The following is a 21,934-nucleotide window of genomic DNA, read 5'->3' as shown; positions in this document are numbered from 1 at the left end:
AGGGAGAACCAAAAGCCCAATGCAATTTATCAGGTTTACCTCTAACCTCCCCCAACTCATTCATACGCAATTGTGAGAGGTGCTAAAGGGGAATATAATGAAATCTGATACAAAACCCCAAAGTATACTGATACATCTATAAAGCTTCAAACCAGGCAACTGAATAAAATGAAAAGGGCTTAGAAAATGAAATTAGTGCACATTGGAACAGACAATCCTAAATGTGCATATACAGAAAAACCTACCTCAAATTATATTAAAGTATATGAAAAGATAGCCGTTTTATGTTTTAAATAAACGTTTGATCTATATTACCTGTAGAAGCTTTTAAATGGTAACAGAAGCCACAGCAAGTTAGCAATCAAAATTATCAGAGATGATTTTTTAAAGATTATAACAGTAGACTAAGGAGTCTTATAGTCATACTAAGTGTGAATGTTGCTGCTTTCACTGGATAATTTGAAAAATACAAAGAAGCACTGTGGAATTACTGCAAGATGTTATGATGGCCATTACCAAAAAGGCTTTTAAAATACATTGGATCGTTACCCCTAAGAGCAGTTCTGCCTCTCTGGGAGGTGCAACCACATTTCTTACCTTACAAGAACACTGAGCGCTCCTAATGGAGTTACCAGCGTAGCTGGTGCAAATGCATAGGCAGCAAAGTTTGCAACTTCTCCAGCTCCCACTACAAGTTAAAAGCAAACAGGTAAGTCATAGACAAATAAAAGGAAAAGAACTGATCAGGAGTTCCTGGTAGAGAAAACTAGAAAACATGCAATCGTAGCTTTCACTAAAAAGGAATCTAATCTGCTATCTCTGTTTTAGCTTCTCTTCAACTTTTTAATCATTGATCAGTTTTAGCCCTCTACAGATACTTACTAGACAGCAGTCCAGCCCACCACAGCCATTCTTTAAGGTATGCATGGCCACCTTGACCTGTATTTAAGGGGGAAAACAAGGTAATTACTAAGTAAGATATTCCCTCAAGTCTAAAGCCCACTTTTAAATGAGGAATATAGGCACTAAATAAAAGCAACCTGCACTGTTTGATAACCAAGCCAAAAAATGCTGAAGATTACAAATGCAGCCAACTATCCAATCTAGTTCATGAAACATGGCTTATGCAATTTGCGGAAAAAGTCAATGAAAGATCTAGAATGAGCTTTCTGTATGCAGATATAGAGCGGAGTATTCACTGCACAGGCAAAATTGATATGCTGTCAGATGTATCTGTAATTTCATACCACTGTGGAAGAGAAATTCAAATACCTATCAGCTGAAAATTTTAAAAATCTTTTGTAACTTTCTTCTTTCAAAACAAAGCAAAACATTTCTTAAAAGCTATGTTTTATATAATTACATCCAGTTCATATTGCTCCTAAAAATGGATGCAAGAACCTTCTATCACTCAGTGGCCTCTTTTATACCTCTAACTGATCCTTAGGCTTATTGCAAATAGCTGTGAAGCGCTTCTCAGCTAATTTGCTTCTCCAAGACTATTCTTACAGCCTCTCAAACAATCAGGAAGCAGTTGTTAGCTGATACAAAATATGTCATAACATGTTCAAAAACAGAAGTTCCCCAAAAAACTAATTCTACATTTTCATGTTTACTGATTCTAGAGTACTACAGAAGTTTCAGAGTTTAGCTTTGCAACATTCTGTGCCACATAAACTGGGCTGATAGCAAACTGCCATAAATGCCCCATAAATACTGGTAAAGTTATTCATTACTGGTAAAGTTATGGACAGTTTCAAGCCTGCAATTTAAGTAAAAAAACCAAACTTGAGAAATTATATTAAAACTGAGTTAATCCATTGTAATTTTTTATGTATTTGAAAAGCTATTTGCATCTCCTCCCTTCCACTTTGTCATGGTAGTTGACAAAAGATCATAAAATACAAGCACAATTAAGCTAAAGATATACATAGCATTAACAAAAACATTACACAAGGAGTCATTACACAATTTTTAAGCAGAGAAAGTAATGTGCCAAGGAAGTTCAAATCAGTACTGCCAAAAAATTTTCTACATTTATGCAAACACATTTTCAAATATCCAGACCCTGATGTATAATTTTAATAGATTTGTTGCTTCTTGCTATAGAGAAATGTTAATGTGTAATGCTACAGTTAAAAAATACCTAACTCGGCACCGCCAGACAAGGGTGTCATGTAACCATAACAGGTGAAGAACAGCAGCACATCTTAATACACAAAACATTACACTGAGCTAACCTCCGCTCCCGTGTACATGTTTACCTTCAGGCACTCAAGTCCTCTCCACATGTTACTGTGTTCTCTCTACTGAGCCATGTGTAGAGAACAGGAATCCATTTTTCCTTTATGATGTGAAGGTGTTTGAATTTTCAGGTCTTTGTGTAACCATGCTATTGAACAACAACTTAAGTGGGGAAAGGCCCCACTGCTTTGAGGCTCTCCAGCAGCAGGATTTTCCTTCTATCTGGAAAGACCACATTTGGCCTTTAATACGCTACAGAGGCCTATACCAGTGTACCCCAGGACATCTCCAACAGGCAAAATGCTAGCATGTTTTTCCATCTGGGCTGTACTCCTTCAACTGGGCCCTTCTCAGACTCCTTTGATGAGGCCCTGAAGAGTGAGTGGGTTTCCCCAGGGGAAGACATGATTTCTGTGCTAAAAGAGTGTTCTCCTGAGCTTCTATCACTTGGGTAGAGGAATTCCTACAGGATCCTTCACCTGATTATGTTATATTCAGGCAGACTCAGCTAAAAATTAAACATTCTCAGCAGACACCAGCTTTGATATCATGCGGTTTTTAGATTGTCCTTAGCCACCAACACTGTGGTCTGTCACAACCTTTGTCTGAAGACAGAAGATGTATCACCTTTCCAAAACTAACCTCTCCACTGTTCCCTATTAGGGAGAGAAACGTTTTGGCAACACAGCACTTGATAAAGGCCTTATGAAGGTGGCAATCCTCTATTCTTCCACCGAGGACAACAGGTCCTTTGTACAAAGATCTATTCAGCAGCCTTCCTTAAAGATTTTTTTAAAAGTCACTCAAACCAAACCAAACATTTACCTGCTCTCATGGAACCTTTTCTGGCCAGTCGAAGGAGTCCTTTTTTCTTCAGGATGAAACTCCCACCAATGAAAAGGCTGGAGCTCATTGCCAATATTAGACCAATGTAGAAATAATGTTTTCCACTACTTTGGGTCATTTCGTTAATTGCTGAGGCATTCCAAATTGTCACATTGATTATGGAACAAAGCTGCTGCTGGTACTGAAGACAAGGAGATGCTAAACTGAAACCTAAACAAATAATACTTGTGATTACATTTTAGCTTATCACACAGACACAATCCTGATTTCTGTGCACATGGTGCATGCTCTAAAAATCTTCCCCATTTGTATCAATGAAATGAGCATCTCAATGCTCCTAAGAACAGGTGCATGCAAGTGCCCCCCCATGACACAAATTTCTTGAAGACAATGATTCCACATGCATGAGTTTCTGTGCTCAAAATAGTTGTTACCACAGCACATGTTTTACTTAAGATAATGCCATCATGAGTCAAAAACAGAAATAGGATCAGCTGTGTTAAGAAACTGGCCTATCCTAGTCTATTTCTTGGCTTTTCAAATCTTTGGTCTAGGATTCTGGGCATGGTTAGGCCACAGAAAGCCCATCTCTGGAAAAGTACAGTCATTTTGATGAGATGGGAACTGAATCATGCAGGTGCAGATGAGATCAGAGCTCCAAGGAAGGAGTTTTGTTCTTATATTCCATCTCATTAGTACAAGGAACTCCAGTGAGAACTACTTGTTCTGATTGTGAATATGTTCCAGCTGCACAGGAATGTGGTCACAAGACCCAGCAACACCCCTTGATTGGTCAATCAGGATCAGGCCATTCTTTAGCAGCCTACAATAAAGCAAGGGCCTTCATTCTAGTTTGGTCCCTATTCTGTTTGCAGCTGGTGAAATACCTGCCACTTACACACCACTTGTGCTCTGGACTGGACTACCAAGATAGGTGTCAGTCCAGGACTCTTGACTTTGGATTTTGGACTGAAGTTCTATTTGGACTTTTGTGCTTCTAGTTTGAAAAGGTAACATCTGTGTCAGAGGATCAAAGCTTGTATGGCAGGGGTACCCAACCTTTTTGAGCCTGAGGGCATATTTGGAATTCTGATAGCGTGGTGGGTACAGCTACAAAATGGCTGCTACAGCTTACCTTTGGTCACACAGTGACAACCCTTGAGCTGTGGAAGCAGCTTTTGCTAAAGCAATGTTTTTTTAAATCTGCACAGCCAATCAAATCTCCAATGACCCATCAGAAGCTATGCTTGGCAAAAACCCCAAATGGCCCCACCCACTTTCTACACTTGGTGGTCACCAGGAAAGGGTGGGTGCAGTGGTGCCCATGAGTTTTGTGGAACTCAACCTGCAGGCATTCTACCTTTCAGGGCTGACCTTGATTAGGGTTGGAGACTTTGTTCCTCTATCTCCCAGCTTAGGGTTAGTTAAAGTGACTGGTGGTGGCTCCCGTTACCCTAGGAGGTAAAGATTTACTCCCCTAGTATGGGGGGTTCCCCTAGTATTGGGTGCTCTTGACCCCAAGGGGATTTACTCCCCTAGTATTGGGTGTTTTGCTCTTGACCTCCACTCTGGCCTTCTTATGTGACAAGGGGGCCATGACAAACTGTATTCCTCTGAAACAACACAGTTACCTGGGGCAGTTCCAGCCCTTTTAAAGGCATAGCTTTGAGTGTTCTTGCCTGCTTCAAATTCCTCCATCTTCAGCAGCATGAGAAAAAAAACGAATGTATGTTTCGAAATATATACACCAAAACTAATATATGAAAAAGAAGCTTGTTTTAACTTGTGCAAGCCTTCAGTTCTCAGAAGTCCATGAAGATTTTTAAATAATGGAAATTCTGAATTGAATGCTACTGATTTTTCAAACACCAATTCTGACTGCAGAAATCTCATATGATTGTATTTTGAGGGATTTATTGTTTCAATGGCATTATTCCAAAGTTACTAAGACAATTCAATGTTACTCTAAAATTTAACTCAATATCCAGATTTTCTGACAGCCCTTAATACTGTGATCCAGCACGCTAGAAGTAGGGTCATAGGGTTTTTTGCCATTATGTATCTGCCAATTGTTATTGGTAACTATATAATATCTATAATAAAACTATGAAAGCCTTCTATGTAGTTTGATTTATTGCTTTGGAGAACAGCTGGAATTTGGGAGAACAAAGCTAAACCCATATGGGGAGGAACCCATAAGGCTTGCGTTCCAAAAATAAAGACACAGAATACATGTGAAAAGATGTGAAAAGATGACAAAGATAAAAGTAACAGTGCTTAAGAGGAAGCATAAAATGAAACTGTCAATTTGTCATGCAAAAGATCAGCATTCCTGAAATAAAATGTTTTGCCTAAAAAACACACTCACATTTCATGACATATGACATGCAATCAAATGGCAAATGACGTGTCAAACAACACAGGGGCAGACAGATTTATGACCCAGACTGTCTCATTTAACTCCGTTATGGTAAAGGGCTTTAATTAAAGATTTATTTATACCAAGATTGCATTGAGATTTGCTATCTGACAACAAAAATATAACCTTGCAAACATCATTTGTATGCATTTACTCCTTTGAAGTGCAAATTAATGTATCAGTCTAAGAAAATATTAAGTGCAGAAAAAATAAGGTTAGCATGGATAAGAAGATGCATATTTCAATTGTCAACATTTCCATTTTTCTTTTCAGCAAAAATTTTTCTTCCCTTGATTCAAAAATTCCATAAATTGTCTCTCTAATAGTACCCCCATGATCATCATTATGAATCTGGGCTGTGTGACTGAGTTTCATACCTTCATGTTACTAGTTATAAACAAGTTGTTCGTGCAGTCTGTGTGGGAAAACTGCAGTTCAAAAACTACTGCCTCGGTTTTGGGTTTCCTTTGTATTACTAAATAATCATACAACACACATACCCATTTTTCCTAACATTTGTTATCTTCAACCACTACCCTTCTCATAACAATGTACAACTCCTACATTTATCATTTCAAGTGGGTAGCATGTTAACCTGCAACAGAAGATCAGGATTCAGGTCCAGTATCACCTTAAAGATCAACAAGATTTCCAGGGTACAGGCTTTGGGGAGTCAAAGCTTTCTTTGTCAGATGTGAAATACCTTCAAATACTTTTTAGTCTTTAAGATGCTACTGGACTCAAATCTTGATCTTATACTTATGATTGTCAATGTTCCTATGACAGTCAGTCGCTGATTCCCAAGATTAGACTGAGCAACACCCAGCCAATTAGATCCTTTGAACTGCACTGAAGCATAATAGAGCTTTCTTCACAGAACTCTACAGAACAAGCTGCTCGTCACTTATTGCTACGGGCATATTCATTCTAGAACTTAAGTTTTAATACTGAGGCGTTCCTAGATTTCAACATGTGGCATTTCCTAGTGATACTTAGGCAACATGAATTTAAAAAAATATTGAAGGTGAACAAGTTTCTTGCAGAGTATTTCATCAGCAACACTACACAGTACACAAAAGAAATTGCCTGCTTATGCAGAAAGAGCACAGTGACAAGTTGGCAAGACTAAGACAACAGAAAAGCACAGCAGATTTTACTGCCCAAATGCATGGCACTATTAGTCTTTTTATATTATGTTTCTAATTTTCATAACCATTTTGCAGGAAAAACTACACTGTGTTTTCATATTAAACTACCAGGATTTTTTTCTTTTATATTTGCAAATACCAAGTATCGCAATTCATATGTAGCACAGGCACTATATAGTGCAATTTAATCCGTATTACAAATGGGTCTAGATGCATTTAAAGTATTTGTCTTCCCTTCACTCCTCCCCCTTCCGCTGAACAAACTGCCCTGGGAACTTATACAACCTACATAAAAAATACTATGTACAATGTAGGATACAGCAATGAAGGGAGGAATCAGCAATTATTATTCCCCCTCTGTTGACAGAAGAGACCTGGAAAAACAAGCTCTCTCACACATCAATATTGGATGCTACAAATAAGGGAACTGGACAGTTGGGCAGATCCTATGACTGACTCATAAGGCAACATTACCTTACAGTACAAGTGAGCTGAAGGGTGATCTGTCACCATCTACTGAGTTCCCAGACTGGGTCACAACAGCTCTCCTGAAGTTCCATATTCAGAAGCCATAGAGAATCCTCAATGTCCAGCACTCCCTATTTAAATAGGGCTCTAGGAATATACCTATGCCTCTGTCTTGATTTCCAGCAAGTTACCACCCCTGTTAGGGTTGGGCTCATTTCTTTGACAACCAGTCTAGCTTGACACACTGCAACTGCTCCTCTCTTGTAAAGAATGACATATTTTTGTTTACAAATGGCAAAGTAAAGATAATCACTTCTCTCTGAGACTCAGTGTCAACCATGTATAAAATGTATTTTCTACAACCAGGACTTTGTGTAGTATTTTTAGGGCTGGTTTTGGAATCCCTGATAGGTAATAACTAAGATGTGAATTGTGTAATAACTCAGATATACTTGTATGATCACATGGCTTAAATGCGCAGATTGTTATGACTGGTCCTGTCTGCTTGAAGGAGGTATTTTGTAGGTAGCTTCAGTTGATAAACACCCTTAAATCCTGGCAAAATCATAGCTAATGCTGAAATTTGCCCACCCAAGTCCTAGAGCAACGCAAAAGCCCTTTGTTATGGACAGAAGTGCCAAATCAGAACTGATTTTATCCATTTACTATGTCTGATCCTTACAGAAAGAATGTTTGAGATTATCCTGCTTATGAGAGGCTTACAACAGAATACGTACAGATAAAAGGTGACTGTCCCAACAGGATATTCATGAACTGAGGTGAGTTATACAACTAATCTTGAGATGTTAATACATTTTAATTAATAAATAACAGAACATTTAGTCTTGCATGGGGCAAATTTACAAACTGGTGTTTGCTCGGATAGTACACTTCTCTAAATAACAGAAGGGATTCTTGGTGCCTGAGTTATAGAATAAATCTGATTTCCCAGTGGAATTGGCCAAGTTGATTTCTGACTAGAAAAAGGTGTGTTCTTCAGAAGACAGTTGAAGACATTTTTTACTGGCCCAACACAACAGAAATGACATGGATTTGCTACTCTCAACAGTACTCATACTATGTCATAGTTAAATATCCCACTCCCCCCCCCAAGTTATGACTGCTTTTCTTCACTAGTTAAATTTTCCATAGCACAAACAGTTTAATGTTAGAGATGACCCTCAATCTGTCTTAGAATATTCTAAAATGGCTTAGAATATTCACTTATTTCTAAAATTACCTGTTGTTACCCCCCACAGCTTCCTACACAGAACTGCCATATACAAACATCCTACATGCCTAGGAACTATGCAGCCAAAGGTACAGGGAAGGCACCATCTTGAATCAAACCAGAGAATCACAGCGCAAATAAAATGCTATTTTATGAGGCTATGTAAAATTGACTATGTAAAATTGTCACACCCCTTAATAAAGGATACATAATTCCATGCAAGGTCCCCATATCTAGCACAAAAATGAATAAATAATGCTTGCAAGGACAACAATCTTACATATCATTCCTCTCAAAAGCATCCCTTATCACGCAGATCCAGCCAAGTCTTTAATCAACAGGATATTTTTTCTCCTACTTCACTACCACCCCCATCAGAGGTTCCCTGAAAATCTAGTTCCCACCACTCACAAAAAATATGCAGCTGTATACATAATTCAGCCACCATTTTAGGCTCAGTTCTATCCCAAGATTATTCCTCTGCCACACCTCTTGAAGGCTCGTTTCTGGTTCAGTTCCCCACCAGACTATGCTTCCATCTCTGGCTCAACTGGAGGTGTACACAAACAAACAAAAATGGTAAATTTGAACTGGGAATACTGAACCAGAGGGAAAATTCCATATTCCCTGAATACCAAATTGATTCTCTAGTTCAGTTCAGTAATACAGGAAATACTTGGTAAAATTTGGCCATTGTTTCCTATGGGAAACTCAAATTAGGCGTATCCAGTGGCCGGGTTAGGATTTTTCAACCAATCTACACCAAATTTGCAGGAACTGACTCCTGCTTGTCCTCTAAAGACACCCAGTTTCATAAGGATTGGACCCCAGGAGCCAATTTTATGGGCCTTCAAAGAACATGTCCCAGCCAATCGCCATTATTCCCTATGGAGAAAATTATCTGGAAGATATCCAGGAGGCTGGAGATGACATTTTTCAAAAAAAACTTCACCAAATCTGCAGGGGATCTACTCCTGACTTTCCAATCTTCCTGAAACTTGGGCTGGGGGGGGGGGGTCTTTACATGACAGTCAGGAGTAGGTCCCCCTATAAATTTGGAAGAATTTTCTTGAAAAATACCACCCCAGCTCCCTGCACAGCCCCAAGATAGTTTTCCCCACAGGGAATAATGGAGTGGCCTGTCCTCCTAAATCTAATCTTTCTCTCAGGCCTGAACTACCTCTTTTCCTCCCATTCCTCCTCTTCCTGCTTCTCTCTTTGGGATAGCACATACACATTGAAAGGTGGGCTCTGTTTGGCATATCAATGGTAGATTGGTAGGTCACAAAACAGAGCTGGAAAAGGGCAACTGCTTCAAGCCTTCTAAAGGAGTGAAGAAGAACCAGCTGGAGAAAAGGAGGTGCTGCCAAATTCCTTGCCAGCAAAGATGGACAATGTGTCTCTCCAAGCCCCAATGCAGGGAACTTCCAGGGAGAAGCTGGCTATTGCAGCCAAGCCAGATGCTTTGGATTCTCTCTACCAAGCAGCAGCCACTTGTGCTCAGATGTGCTGGTTTCCTTTTTGAATAGAGGAGCTCAGTGAAGGCAAGCCCCAGTCCACAGGCTCACTGGGACTTTCCTCAGGAACATAGCAGCCAATCTGCCTCTGCAGCTAACTTAGAAAGACTGCTTCCATTAAGCATCATTTGTTTTTATTGTTTTCATTAATCATATTTTGTTACATTGTTCTTGCTTTCCCTCCCATTCATGCTTAAAAAAGATTAAATTCAGTTGAATTAAAAGCTGCCTCTTCCTCTTATTGTTCCTCCCAATACTGTCTCCAAATTGATCCAGTGTATACAAAATTCACTTCATTTATACTCCACTTTTTCCCACAGTGGAGACCCACAGCAACTTACATTAGTATTCTCCCCTCCATTTTATCTTCACAACCACCCTGTGAAGTAGGTTAGGTTGATGGTTTGTCACTACCCCACAATCACCCACCAAGCTTCCATGGGTTCCCCAGGTTTAACCACTAAACCGCATTTGGATCCCATATCAGGACTGGAAGAAGCTCACTTCTCCCCCTAGAAATGTTTTAAATAAATAAATATGACTCATATTAAAAACCATTTAAGCCACCCCTTTCTTCCCTTGTAACACTATTCTGCCTTTAATGCTATCAACCAAAAAATTTTTTGTTGAGTACTTGTGGACTACTTGCATATATGACACAAATTAATTTTATTTGTGGTTGTTACTCTTGCTATTTGTGATGCTGTTTTTATCTTATTTTAGCCTTACTGATTGACATGCAGAGTTCTGTACGCTGCCCTGGGTACCCTTGGGGACAATGGCAGATGAGAAGCTTTTAAAAATGAAATTAAATACTGTTTAGAATAAAAGCTAGAATAAGGGCTCTTTACCTAAACTTTTATATTGGACCCAGAGACGCATTTCTATCTATTTTTAAAAAATAAACTACCTTACCTTCACGACATTTTTTAGACATCTCTTCACACCATTTGTCTTCCATTTCACTAATCAAACTGACTACAGTGAAAAAGAAAGGATGTTAACCTGAACCTTAGGCCAGTTCATCATGTATGTATCTCACTGTCATACTTTTTCCTAATTTGTCTTTTTCAGATTGTGAGCCTGTGAGTAGGGTTTGCCCTAGTGCAGGATTTTGTTTCCAGAAACTGAAAGATTTTGGAGCACTTATCCCTGGTGCAGCCTTGTTATTTTGATTCCAGAAGCACATATTATACACTAGAAGGCTATAGCTAATGCATGCAACTATTTGAATTAACACCCATGTAATCTAACGCTACTGGTGGCAGACACATCTTTCTCTAGTGAATATCTGAGCATGCTGACTTGCCCACAGACCCTACCGGCAAGACTCAATAGCACAATTTCATAGCACATAGCACAAACTTTGTAATGGTCAGATTTAGATTACAATCTCTGAAATGCTGAGGCTACTCCGGCTTGTCCAATAACAAAATTTTCACACATTTTTTCCCAACAGTATCTGGACAATTAAATGATGGGAAGGACACACTTAGTCATTACAGTTTAGTAGCAGGGTTTTAAAAAACTCCTATAAAAGAACAAAATTACTTAGGGACCACACATTATTCACATGTTCTTTAGCCAACATTTTTTCAATCAAATGCTGTATTCCTCCACCATCACTTAGTAAACTTTTATTTAATTACTGCAAGAGTGTTTGTCTTAAGAATAAAGATCACCTATGTAGCTCAACTTATTCTACATTAAAATTTATTATTTTTAGTTTAGTGCAGAATCATTCTACTGTACTATAGAAATGCTAGATACTATCCAGCAACCACTTCAGTTTTATATAGCACAAAACAAATTTGTTTTCCCTTCAGAAACAGTGCACAAAGCTGAACAGCACTCTAGCATCAGACATTTGCATAGCTATATGAAAGAGCAACATGTCCTGTTTTTGGCAGGGCGCTGACAAAGGTATTGATTAGCACATGTCATTCTTATGTACTTTATTACACTGGAGAGGTATTTTGAAACTAGAGGGGTCACTTACTGCTTGCTGACATAATACTTTCACTTATCTATTTGCACTTTAAACCGTCCCATAACTTTAAAATAAGACACACTGGATCAGATTAAACACCAGTGAAAAACACTTAACGCATATCTTTCCTGCTCCTCCCTTTCCCCATAAAGGCCCCTGAAGAGGTGATTCCGCGTGCTGTGGGACCTGCATGAACAAAAGCCATTTCCACAGGCAGCGTAGTAAGGAAGACACCAAGTGAAAATGCCCCCCTTGTTGTTGTGCTAGCAGGGTATCTGGCAGAAGAGAAAGACAGGTTATTTTACACAGATCCCTCTCTTCAGTGCACATCTGTGAGACACAGCTTTTTGACCACCAAGGACCCAAGACCAAAATTTTTCAGATGTCTCAGAGGGCTGGTAGGTAAAAGGCAGAGGATTTGCATCTATAAAAGTCCTTGCAACTTGTTCTTCTTTTGGATTTAACCCACTGAAGTGTCACTACAATGAACTGTTTGCAATGGTAATACCATCTGAATTTTAAAGGTATTTAATTTTGAGAGAGAGAATATAATTCCTCCCTATACCTTGAATTTTCTTACATATTTCATTTTGCCATTCAGATTATGTTATCACAAACGAACAGTTCCTGTTCTAGTTATACTTCAACTGCTTGGAACCAACAAAGCATCAGCGGAAGGTACTTCTGATATATATCCAGATTAGAAAAACCTCTAAGATAGTATACAATAAAGTTAGATGAAGAAAAGAGATGTGTTACTTTAAAATAAGATCTCTAGACAAATCTCTAGCTTTCAAGCAAATCCAGCAAGTAAAAAGGTTTTTCAAACCAGGATGTCCTTGTGGCCCCTCAGGTTATATATGACCAGCTGCTGTATAGTTGTGAGGGAACTCATTGTGAATTGTTGCATCATTTCTATTAATCTGAGCCCTAAGTTCCCAATAATAAATTAAGTAACCAACACTGCCTACAAAATCTCTATAAAGGGGATGTTAAGAACACTGACGGCCTAAGTGTTCTCATTAAACATACATCATAAAAAAGGAGAATGTTCACATTTTAACTCCTGCTAAGGATATCTGTGAAATGCTAGGTTTGCTTCTTGGTTAGAGAAGGAACAGTTTTTTGCCACAGAGTAGCAGACTGATATTACTTAAAAGCTGTAGTAGGGCTTTAAGTCACTTACTAAAGGGAGTCAAGATCTGAGTTTTGCAAGATCTGAGCATGGCTGTTAGAATATTTTGGAGGTCTTTCATTCATTAAATTGGAAGCAACTTGAAGGCTCATAACACATATACCTCTAAACAAGGCTTAGCTACCTGCTGATGTAGCCCAGGGGAGACTGTGTGTGCTTGTTGCATGTGTGAGGGCAAACCCACATTTCTCTCTACCCTTGGCTATACATCCTTCAGTTCCTGCCACCACCAAACTGATCTTCAAGCTTGCCTTTCACCAGCAGTTTGGTACCAGTGAGCCCCTGAGTACACACAGTAACTGCATGAATGAGCATCTGGGCACACGGGAAAGAATCTTAACCTTCTTAACCAAAGAAAGATTTTTATTGTCCTAAACCAAATATATAATGTAGAGCACAGAAAATGCAAGGAAGGTAATAACAACGGCTAGGCAGCTAATAAAAGGGAAACATTCTATCTAAACTAACTTCAGAGTAACCGAGGTCACCTAGCATCTCAAACCACATCTGAGATGGGTAAGAATATCCCCAGAGTGTCAGGAAATAGAGGCAAGGTGCCCTCCCTATCCATTTTGGCTCCAGATTCAGGACAAGCATACCAGACAAAGGACATACAGATCTTTTAAATCCTTCTCTTGAGAGGGCTGACCCCTTCCCGCCACACACTAATCTTGAGCTGCGGATCCTCCATGCCACCCTGTTCAGCCATCACATTTTGCACACCTGCCATCTCTAGCTTTATTTGGCCATCAAAGGTGTGGAAAACAATCATTCCTCTAGCCTAGGGTGACAACTAATGGCCTTGTTTTTCTTAGGAAAAGATCGGCTTCCTAGTGTTTGATTCTGGGGTTCAGTTAAAGGCCAGCTTTCTCTCTCTCTTCCACAACACTTATTAGATTCTAGAAGCTACAGACCGCTGAGGAAACAACAACCCAACAGTTTGTGTTTTCTAAACAGTATCTATCCAGATTAATTAATGTGCACTACACATATAGGTTCAACCTATGTATTTGTTTAAAGTACCCCAAAATACAAGGTAATGGGTAATTAATAACATTTACATAAGTACCCATAACATAGGTAAACTGAAAGATTATAAAACTCCATATTCATAGAAAAGAATCATAAGATTGGAAGGGATCTCTAGGGTCATCTAGTCCAACTCCCTGCACAATGCAGGAAATTCACAACTACCCCCCTCCAACTGCCCCAGTGACTCCTGCTTCATGCCCAGAAGATGGCAAAACACCTCGATAGCACTTTGGTTAAATGTTAATAACACTACAATAATCCTTGTTCCAACTGAAATAAATCATGGAAAAACAACTATGGTAGCTAATATTGTTTCTGACCAACCAAGTAGTAAGCATTACTTTTACAACAGACAGTGTTTTATGTTCTTCAACTGACAGCTTGGCCACTGCACATTTAAGGAAGCTTACATCATCTTCTATAGGAAATGAAGTGCAAAATACTAAGCAGTGGGAAAAAGAAGATCATGTAGAAATTAATACACATTCCAATGGGTATCTACAGACAACCACTAGCTGCCAAACCAAACCAATTTATTTACATTTCCACTATTTCTATGAACAGCCCCTAGATCAGCATTTTTATAAAACCATTGTACTTCAGCTGCACGCAACTTCTGGCTTTATCCTCACAAAGCAACTTCTGTCTGAGCATGCACATTATAGAAAGCCCTTTATGACTGCATCACATGTTAGTTATGCAAGGCCTATTGCAAAATTTCTGCTCCATTACAAGAATCATACTGAACCACTACTTATAGCTTCCAGTATTTCTTTTACATAAGTGAAGTCATGATAACACATACAGCAAGAATGCTGTTTCATGTACACATGTTTATATTAATGGTGAATAGATGAGTTAGTGATTTAATTTCTATGCAAAGTCGACACAAAGTACTCTTGTTATGATGAAAAATATCAGATTCTGGTTTACAGCAAACAATCCACATTTATACATTTATTAGGACCACCTACTTGAAAACTTGCTCACTGCTTTGTGTCATTGTAGTTGGTCCTAATAAAAAGTATTATGTGGATTGTGGTTTGTTTTTGGACTTTGAACCAGTATGACCTTAAACTTTAGTAAATCAGAAGCATTCAAGTAACATTCAGTTCCCAGTGAATATTAAATTCAATGGTAATTATACAAGAATTTGTTGATGTTTATTTTTCCGACTCATGTTAATAGAAAAAGAGCTTTGCTTGCCACCTTTTTTGCTCCCCTACCCCAGTCACCAGCAAGGGCTCTCAACTTTTCAGCACCAGCAAGGGCTCTCAACTTTTCAAACTTAGATAGCAATCCTAAGCTGGTCTACTGAGAACCCACTGAGGTCTATTTAATGGAGCTTACTTCCAGGAAACTGTGCTTAGGATTGCACTGTGTAAGCCACCCTAGAACCACATCTCATTTTCCTGAGACTGCAAAACAGAACAGACTCTCAACTTATATGACAAACTAAGCCACAGTGCAAATATGAAACAAAGTTCACCTTTCTCCAATTATTTTACATGAGTTATAGACAGAAGTTCCAATAGGAAGTGAAACAGTGAAAATGAAGTGATACTCATTTGGGAAGGCAAAGAGTTCTTTCTTAGAAACTGCTGGCAGTGAGCACTGAGGACAATGTAGTGCTAGATTTTAGGGCAACTACAGGCCTAGTGCAAAAAACAAACAGAATGTATCCCTAGTAAAACTTTGTGAATTATGCTACCTAAAACACTGAGTAGAAGCATCAGATTCCAAATGATTAGTCGCAATCCTTAAGTCTGTTACTCATGCATGCTACTATAGAAACCAGCTTGAGACTTGACTGAAGCTCTGAAGTAAACCAAGTACAGTGGCATTTCCCCACCATACGGAAAGCAGAAAGCCCCAACATTAAATGGGAACATCTGCATACGTAGCATTCCAGGGGCTTATCCCTCTAAAATGGATTAAAAATAAACCTAGTTCAAACGGAATTCACAGAATGGCTACAGTGGAGCATCTGTGTAGAAGTTCCCTTTGTTCCAACTATGTTGTGTGTGTATATGTGCAGCAAGACACCACCTTCAAAATGCTCCATCATCACCCTCCTTCTACCTTTTAGTGACCTTTAGTGGCACTTTCCCTGCAAAGCTGCACTGTACTGCTACAGTGAGGCTCAGTAGGGAAAAAGAAAGTGAGATGAAGTTGAGGTTTCAGAGCTGTGGTGGGTTTCAGTGCAACTGCCTTGTTATGCAGGTGCAGCAGGAAAAAGAGGAGAGTGGGTATGAGGACAGTGTCAGACATAAATGGCACAGGAACACGAGAGTGCATACACCATTCCCACAAGAGATGGGGGCATGTTTTAGATGTCCCCATGTCAATGCAGCCAGATTTCAATCATCAGCTACCAAGCTTGTGGGAAAACTACTCTAGGCACTTATAAGGTCGACAGATATGAGAAAAGAGGTGCATATTCCTATAAAGAGACAAACATGCCAATTCATTTCAGCTCTCTTTGCTGGTATTACACATATACTTTCCTCTGCAAAGGTTTCATCCTGTTCTGCACAGAAATTATTTGAAGTTGCACAGAACAAATTTGCCATTTAATTATGCAAATTGTACACCTTTCTGCAAAGGCAGAAGGCACAAAGTGAGCCTCCAAGCCTGGTCCTCATATTTACAAGGTTTATTTAATTAGCAGAAAGGTATAGCTGAACTATCATGTTCCAGGTACACAGGAGAAACAGCAACAGGCAGCAATTTGTTGCGAGGGCTGAACTGCCAACACTAATGAAAATTTTGTACACAGGAGTTTTACTGAATGTCAGAGACAAGATTAAATCTCATTGCACCAACTGTTATGACTCTGTCAAGATTTCAAAAGCAACTTAATTATAAAACAAACAGCAAATCAAATGTAAAATACTAATACAAGCATCACAGCTCCTGTTATTTCTATCTAAATAGCATCCCATCATAATAAATACAGAAATAAGAATTAAATACAACATTAAAACATACACTAAGCAGAAGAAAATGATAAAAATCAACTGAAACACTGTTTATATATGACAACAGGTTTTTGGAAAAAAATGCATTAGCAGCTAATCAAGGAAGGGGGAGGGCTTGGCAATGATTGCCACAGAACAGGTGCATCAGCAGAGATGGCCCTGCTACTCGTTTCTTATTTCTTTTAGCTTGGGTTTAGGATGCTATACCCAGAGCACAGCCTCACCCAAAAGTTTATTTACCTGGAGATGCCAGGGTCTGAACTTAAGAGTTAACTTTGTATGCAGAAGGTCCTAAGTCTAAGACCCAACCCACAAGAAACACATGGTTCTTCCTTCTTTTAATCATCACAACAAAGTTAGGTTAGGCTAACACTAGTGCATTTCATGGCTTATTGGCAATTTGAACCTGAGTTTCCCCAGTCCTAGTCTAACACTCTAGCCATATATTTTATTTTTAAAGACGTGCTTCAGTTGTACCCCATCTTTCCCCTCAATAGGGTCTAAAGCAGCTTATATTGTTCTTCTCTCCTCCATTTTATCCTCACAACAACCCTGTAAGTCTGTTACGCTGAGAATGTCTGGCCTGAAGTCACCCAGCAAACTCGCAAGGCAGAGCTGGGATTTGAAACCAACTGTCCCAGGTCCTGGACCAAAACTCTAACCATTAGGAAACACCACACTTGATCTCAAAAGAGCATAAAGGAACATATTGAAAAACATTTCTCTAAAAGTATGCTTTTTAAACATCCTTATTATATTCCAGCAACCGAAATAGCCCATCTTGGCCTGGGCTTGTCAGAGTTTGGAAGCTAAGCATGGTTGGCCACAGTCAGTACTTGGATGGGAGACCATCAAGGAAGACTATGGTTGCTATGCCGAGGAAGGCAATGTTTATCTCTTGCCAGGGTTGCCGTGAGTTAGTTGTGACTCAATGGCTCCTTATTACTACATTCCTTCACATGGAAGCACACATGCTTCTGCCTTCCCCATTTGATCCACACAACAGCCCTCTGAAGTAACATAGTGACAGCTTCACAGCTGAGTGGGAAACCAAATTGTCCCAGCCTAAGCTAACATTCCAACCAATGATACTACATGTCACATCTACTGTTAAGGATACACATTCACCAAGTGAGTGAATGAAAAAGGAAGGATCATTGACAGAAAAACCCAAATACAACATAAAAGCTAACAGGACTGACCAAAACAGAACTAGTCCGTCTTTGCGTTCAGACATGCATAGAGGAAGCTAGCAGGGAAAAATCTAAAGTGTGTACGGAAGGGTGAGAGAAGTTCCCTACTCTCCCCCCTCCATCATTCCTCGTAAAGCGGATTGTTACCCCTTCCCTGGCACACAGCAATCCTCTGCCCCGTGCAGCGCCTAGCACGCCGCTGGCTGGCACTCTCTATTAAGAAGCAGCACTCATTCGTCCACAGTAGAATAACGCCGGCATAAAACGTTAAAGAGGAAGCAGGCCGGCAGCGGCCACTTCCCAGAGCCCTTCTTGTCTTGGCCGGGGAGCGGTGGGCGAGAAGCAGCAGGCAGAGGAGTTCCGCCCCAGGCCTTCTCTCAGCTCCTTACCTGCAGCGCCGGAGCCTTCCGCTCACATTCCGGCCGCCCCCAAAGGGACCGCGGCCGGCGCGGCGCCGGAGAGAGATGGAGGGCGAGGGGGAGCAGGGGAAGAGGAAGGCTCTTCCCAAGCACGCGCCGTCGCCATGGAGAGGCCCCTCAGCTGGCACGGCCGCTTCCTCTCGCTTCCCGAGTCTCCGACTCACGCGTCTGCTCCAGCAGCCGAGCCCGCACACCGCTCTCAGCTCTGGCCGGAAAAGGCGGAGCGACGGAGGCCGCGAACACGCCGGCGGAAACCGTCTCTTCGGGCAAAGGAAGGGGTCGCCCAGCAGCCGAGGGCGGTCGGCGCGCGCCTGTGTGTTCGTCAGTTAGGGAGTCCGTTGTTGCTTTCTCTTGTAGGTGTGTCACCGTGATAGGTGATTGGAGCAAGCCTAAACGAGTCTACTCGGAAGCCAGGCTCATGTTATTCAGCGGGGCTTACCCCCAAGAAAGTGTGCTTAGAATTGCAGCCTTTATTAGTGTCCCTTTGAGGTGATGGAAAGGGATCATCCTCACTGAGTTCTCCACAAAAATATTGTGTGCTCCACCATCTTGTTTTATAAACTGAAGCTGACCAGTTCCAGAGGGTTAGATCGTAATTCTAGAGGGGTGCTATAGGTGTCTGAGGAAGTGAAGTCTCTCTCGGGAAAGCTCAAGCCGAAATAAAATTGGTTAGACTTTTAGGTGCTACAAGACTTCTGTGTAATAGGGTTAGGTTCATATTACTCTGTGCCAGCAAAAATAAACAGTAATGTGTGTGGTACATGAGTGACAACTACAACTTTTTATTCTAGCAAATGGTTTTGTGGATTAGAGCCGACTTCACCAGATGCCCGCTTTACTAGATGTACTGGTCCCAAGTGGTATGTGCAAAAGAATACATGGACACATTTTATATTAAAAATTGCAATAGTCAGAAACTAGTGTGATATTTCAGTCGAGGTCACACTGTTGCGGATCTAAAAACCACAACTCTCCAGTTAACATCAAAAATGTTTTATTAAGTGATATGTCTTGGTGGTGGTGAAGAGTGCCCTCAAGTCATAACTGACTTATGGCAACCCCTGGCAGGGTTTTCATGGCAAGAGATTAAGAGAAGTGGTTTGCTATTGCCTGCCCCTGCAGCCCTGATCTTCATCGGAGGTCTTCCATCCAATTACTAACTGAGGCTGGCCCTGTTTAGCTTCTGAGATCTGACAAGATCAGGCTTGCCTGGGCTATCTAGGTGATAGTAATAGGACTTCTGTTACAGGTATTTTGTTTATTTAAAATACTTATCCTACCTTATTCCTTTAGACTCAAGGCAGCTCAAGTTCTTAAGGATCTTAATTGAAAACTAGGATTCCCTACCCATTATAAATGTTAACTAGGGAGGGAAGGCAGCATGATATAGCCAGATCTTATCAGATCTCAGAAGCTGAGCAGGCTCAGTACTTGGATGGAAGACCACCAAGGAAGACTCCGCAGAGGAAGACAATGGCAAACCACCTCTGCTTCTTACTTGCCTTGAAAGTCCCAGTGGGGCTTGCTATAATTCAGTTGTGACCTGACAGCACTTTACACACAGGTGTTCATTAGTTTAACATAATTATGAACAGTCTCTGGACTTTTCTTGATTAGATTTTAATTTTACATAATTAACTGCATAGTCATGTCCTTATTTTGAGGTTTCTCTCTTTGAATTGTCTTTTTTAAAAAATGTGAATTTGGACACAAATGGAGACAAATTATTTAAGGCTCAAATATGAAAGACACAAATTATTTCAAGCCTCAGATATGAAAAACAGTCTTTAAACAAGAGCTTATCATGTTTACTTGGAATTTAGGCCTGATTTAAATATGATATCAGCAGTAAAGAAGAATTAATACATACAATGTTGTATGCATCCTACATCTTGCTTAAACTTCAGCACTTACAAAAGCAAGCCTAGGCAGGTCTACTCAGAAGTAAGTTCTATTTTAGACAGTGGGGCTTACTCCCAGGAAAGTATTTTTAAGATTGCAGCCAAATGTGCACTGAATTAGGGTTGCCAGCCTTCAGGTGACCAAAAACAAAAGGCACTGCCCGCTGTATGATTGATTCTAATTCTGTAACCTATTTATTGCTTCTAATATTTATGAAATTAATAATATTTATTGAATTGAATCATAACTGTGACAATTTACACTACTGAGCACCTTTTGCACTTTATATAAATTAAAACAAAAATATATAAATTATAGATTGTTGTTTCCCTCCAATAGGCAGTGCCTTTTTGCCTTTTGTTTTTGGTTTACTTTGTCCCTGTTTTTGGACTTAGCCTTCAGGTGATGGCTGGAGATCTCCCGGAATTACAAATGATCGCCAGCCATAGAGATCCATTCCCCTGGAGAAAATGGCTGCTTTGGAGGCTGGACTCTGTGGCGTTATGCCCTGCTGAGGGCCATCCTCTCCCCAAACCTCATCCTCTTCAGGCTGCACCCCTAAAATCTCCAGGAATTTCCCAACCTGAAGCTGGCAACTAGGTTTCCCATTACCCTGGTGGGGGCAGGGGATCCCTCACTCCCTACCTCTGCCCCTGGCACCTCTCAGCCAATTGGCATGGGGGGAAAGGTGTGGGAATGTGTCCAGGGAACTCTGCAGAACGCTCCTGTGTGCTCCAGCACACTTCTGCTTCACACCAGGAGCGATGTCATCCCCAGTACAAAGTGGAAGTGCTCTGGACCATACACATGAGGTAAGTCTCCAGATTGGGCCCCTATCCCACTCACGTCCTTTCCCCCCACTTTCATGACCTGGGGACCTGGCATCCCCCAGGGATAGGTAGACCAGGCAGGCAGTGTACTAGCATTTTAGTGTTGCTCACATAGCAAGATGGCACATGTGATCCAGTTTAAATGAGAATCTCAATGAGATAACCAGTAGCGTATTGTTTATATTAATCCTCCTAAGTCCCTTCGTGTACAGCTTGCAGCTCTGTGCATGCATATGCACAACTGTTACTGAGCAAAGTAGAATTTACTTTGGGACAAGTATTTATTTAAATATTTATAGAATTCCTTTGTGCCCAAATAAAGCATTCAAGAAGGTTTACAATGTATAAAATATAAGAATAATGTAAAACACACACCACACAAAATAGCAGGAAAAAAAGTAGCACTAAAAGTAAGATTAAAATTATAAAACTGCAGAGGATTGTGCTAGTTTTGATAGACTTCAAAACTGTGTGCTGTCAATGGCATTTGCACCACTGTGTTTTTTTAATTGTTCCAAC

General features: G+C 40.2%; 1 protein-coding gene across 1 annotated transcript in view; it reads right to left on the bottom strand.

Moving 5' to 3' along the window:
* The window catches only part of NIPA2 (NIPA magnesium transporter 2), a 32,395-nt gene extending 13,504 nt beyond the window's left edge, over nt 1–18,891 (bottom strand). The window contains exons 1-4 of the mRNA XM_054973424.1: nt 18,654–18,891; nt 3,070–3,300; nt 883–939; nt 598–688 (exon numbers count right to left, since the gene is read on the bottom strand). Of these exons, the coding sequence (XP_054829399.1) occupies nt 598–688; nt 883–939; nt 3,070–3,208 (287 nt within the window). The 5' untranslated portion in view covers nt 3,209–3,300; nt 18,654–18,891. The remainder of the gene's footprint in view (nt 1–597; nt 689–882; nt 940–3,069; nt 3,301–18,653) is intronic.
* Nucleotides 18,892–21,934: the final 3,043 nt, after the last annotated feature.

Source organism: Eublepharis macularius, chromosome 3 (assembly GCF_028583425.1).
Source record: "Eublepharis macularius isolate TG4126 chromosome 3, MPM_Emac_v1.0, whole genome shotgun sequence".
Taxonomy (NCBI): Eukaryota; Metazoa; Chordata; class Lepidosauria; order Squamata; family Eublepharidae; genus Eublepharis; species Eublepharis macularius.
This window is presented reverse-complemented; position numbering and strand designations above follow the sequence as displayed.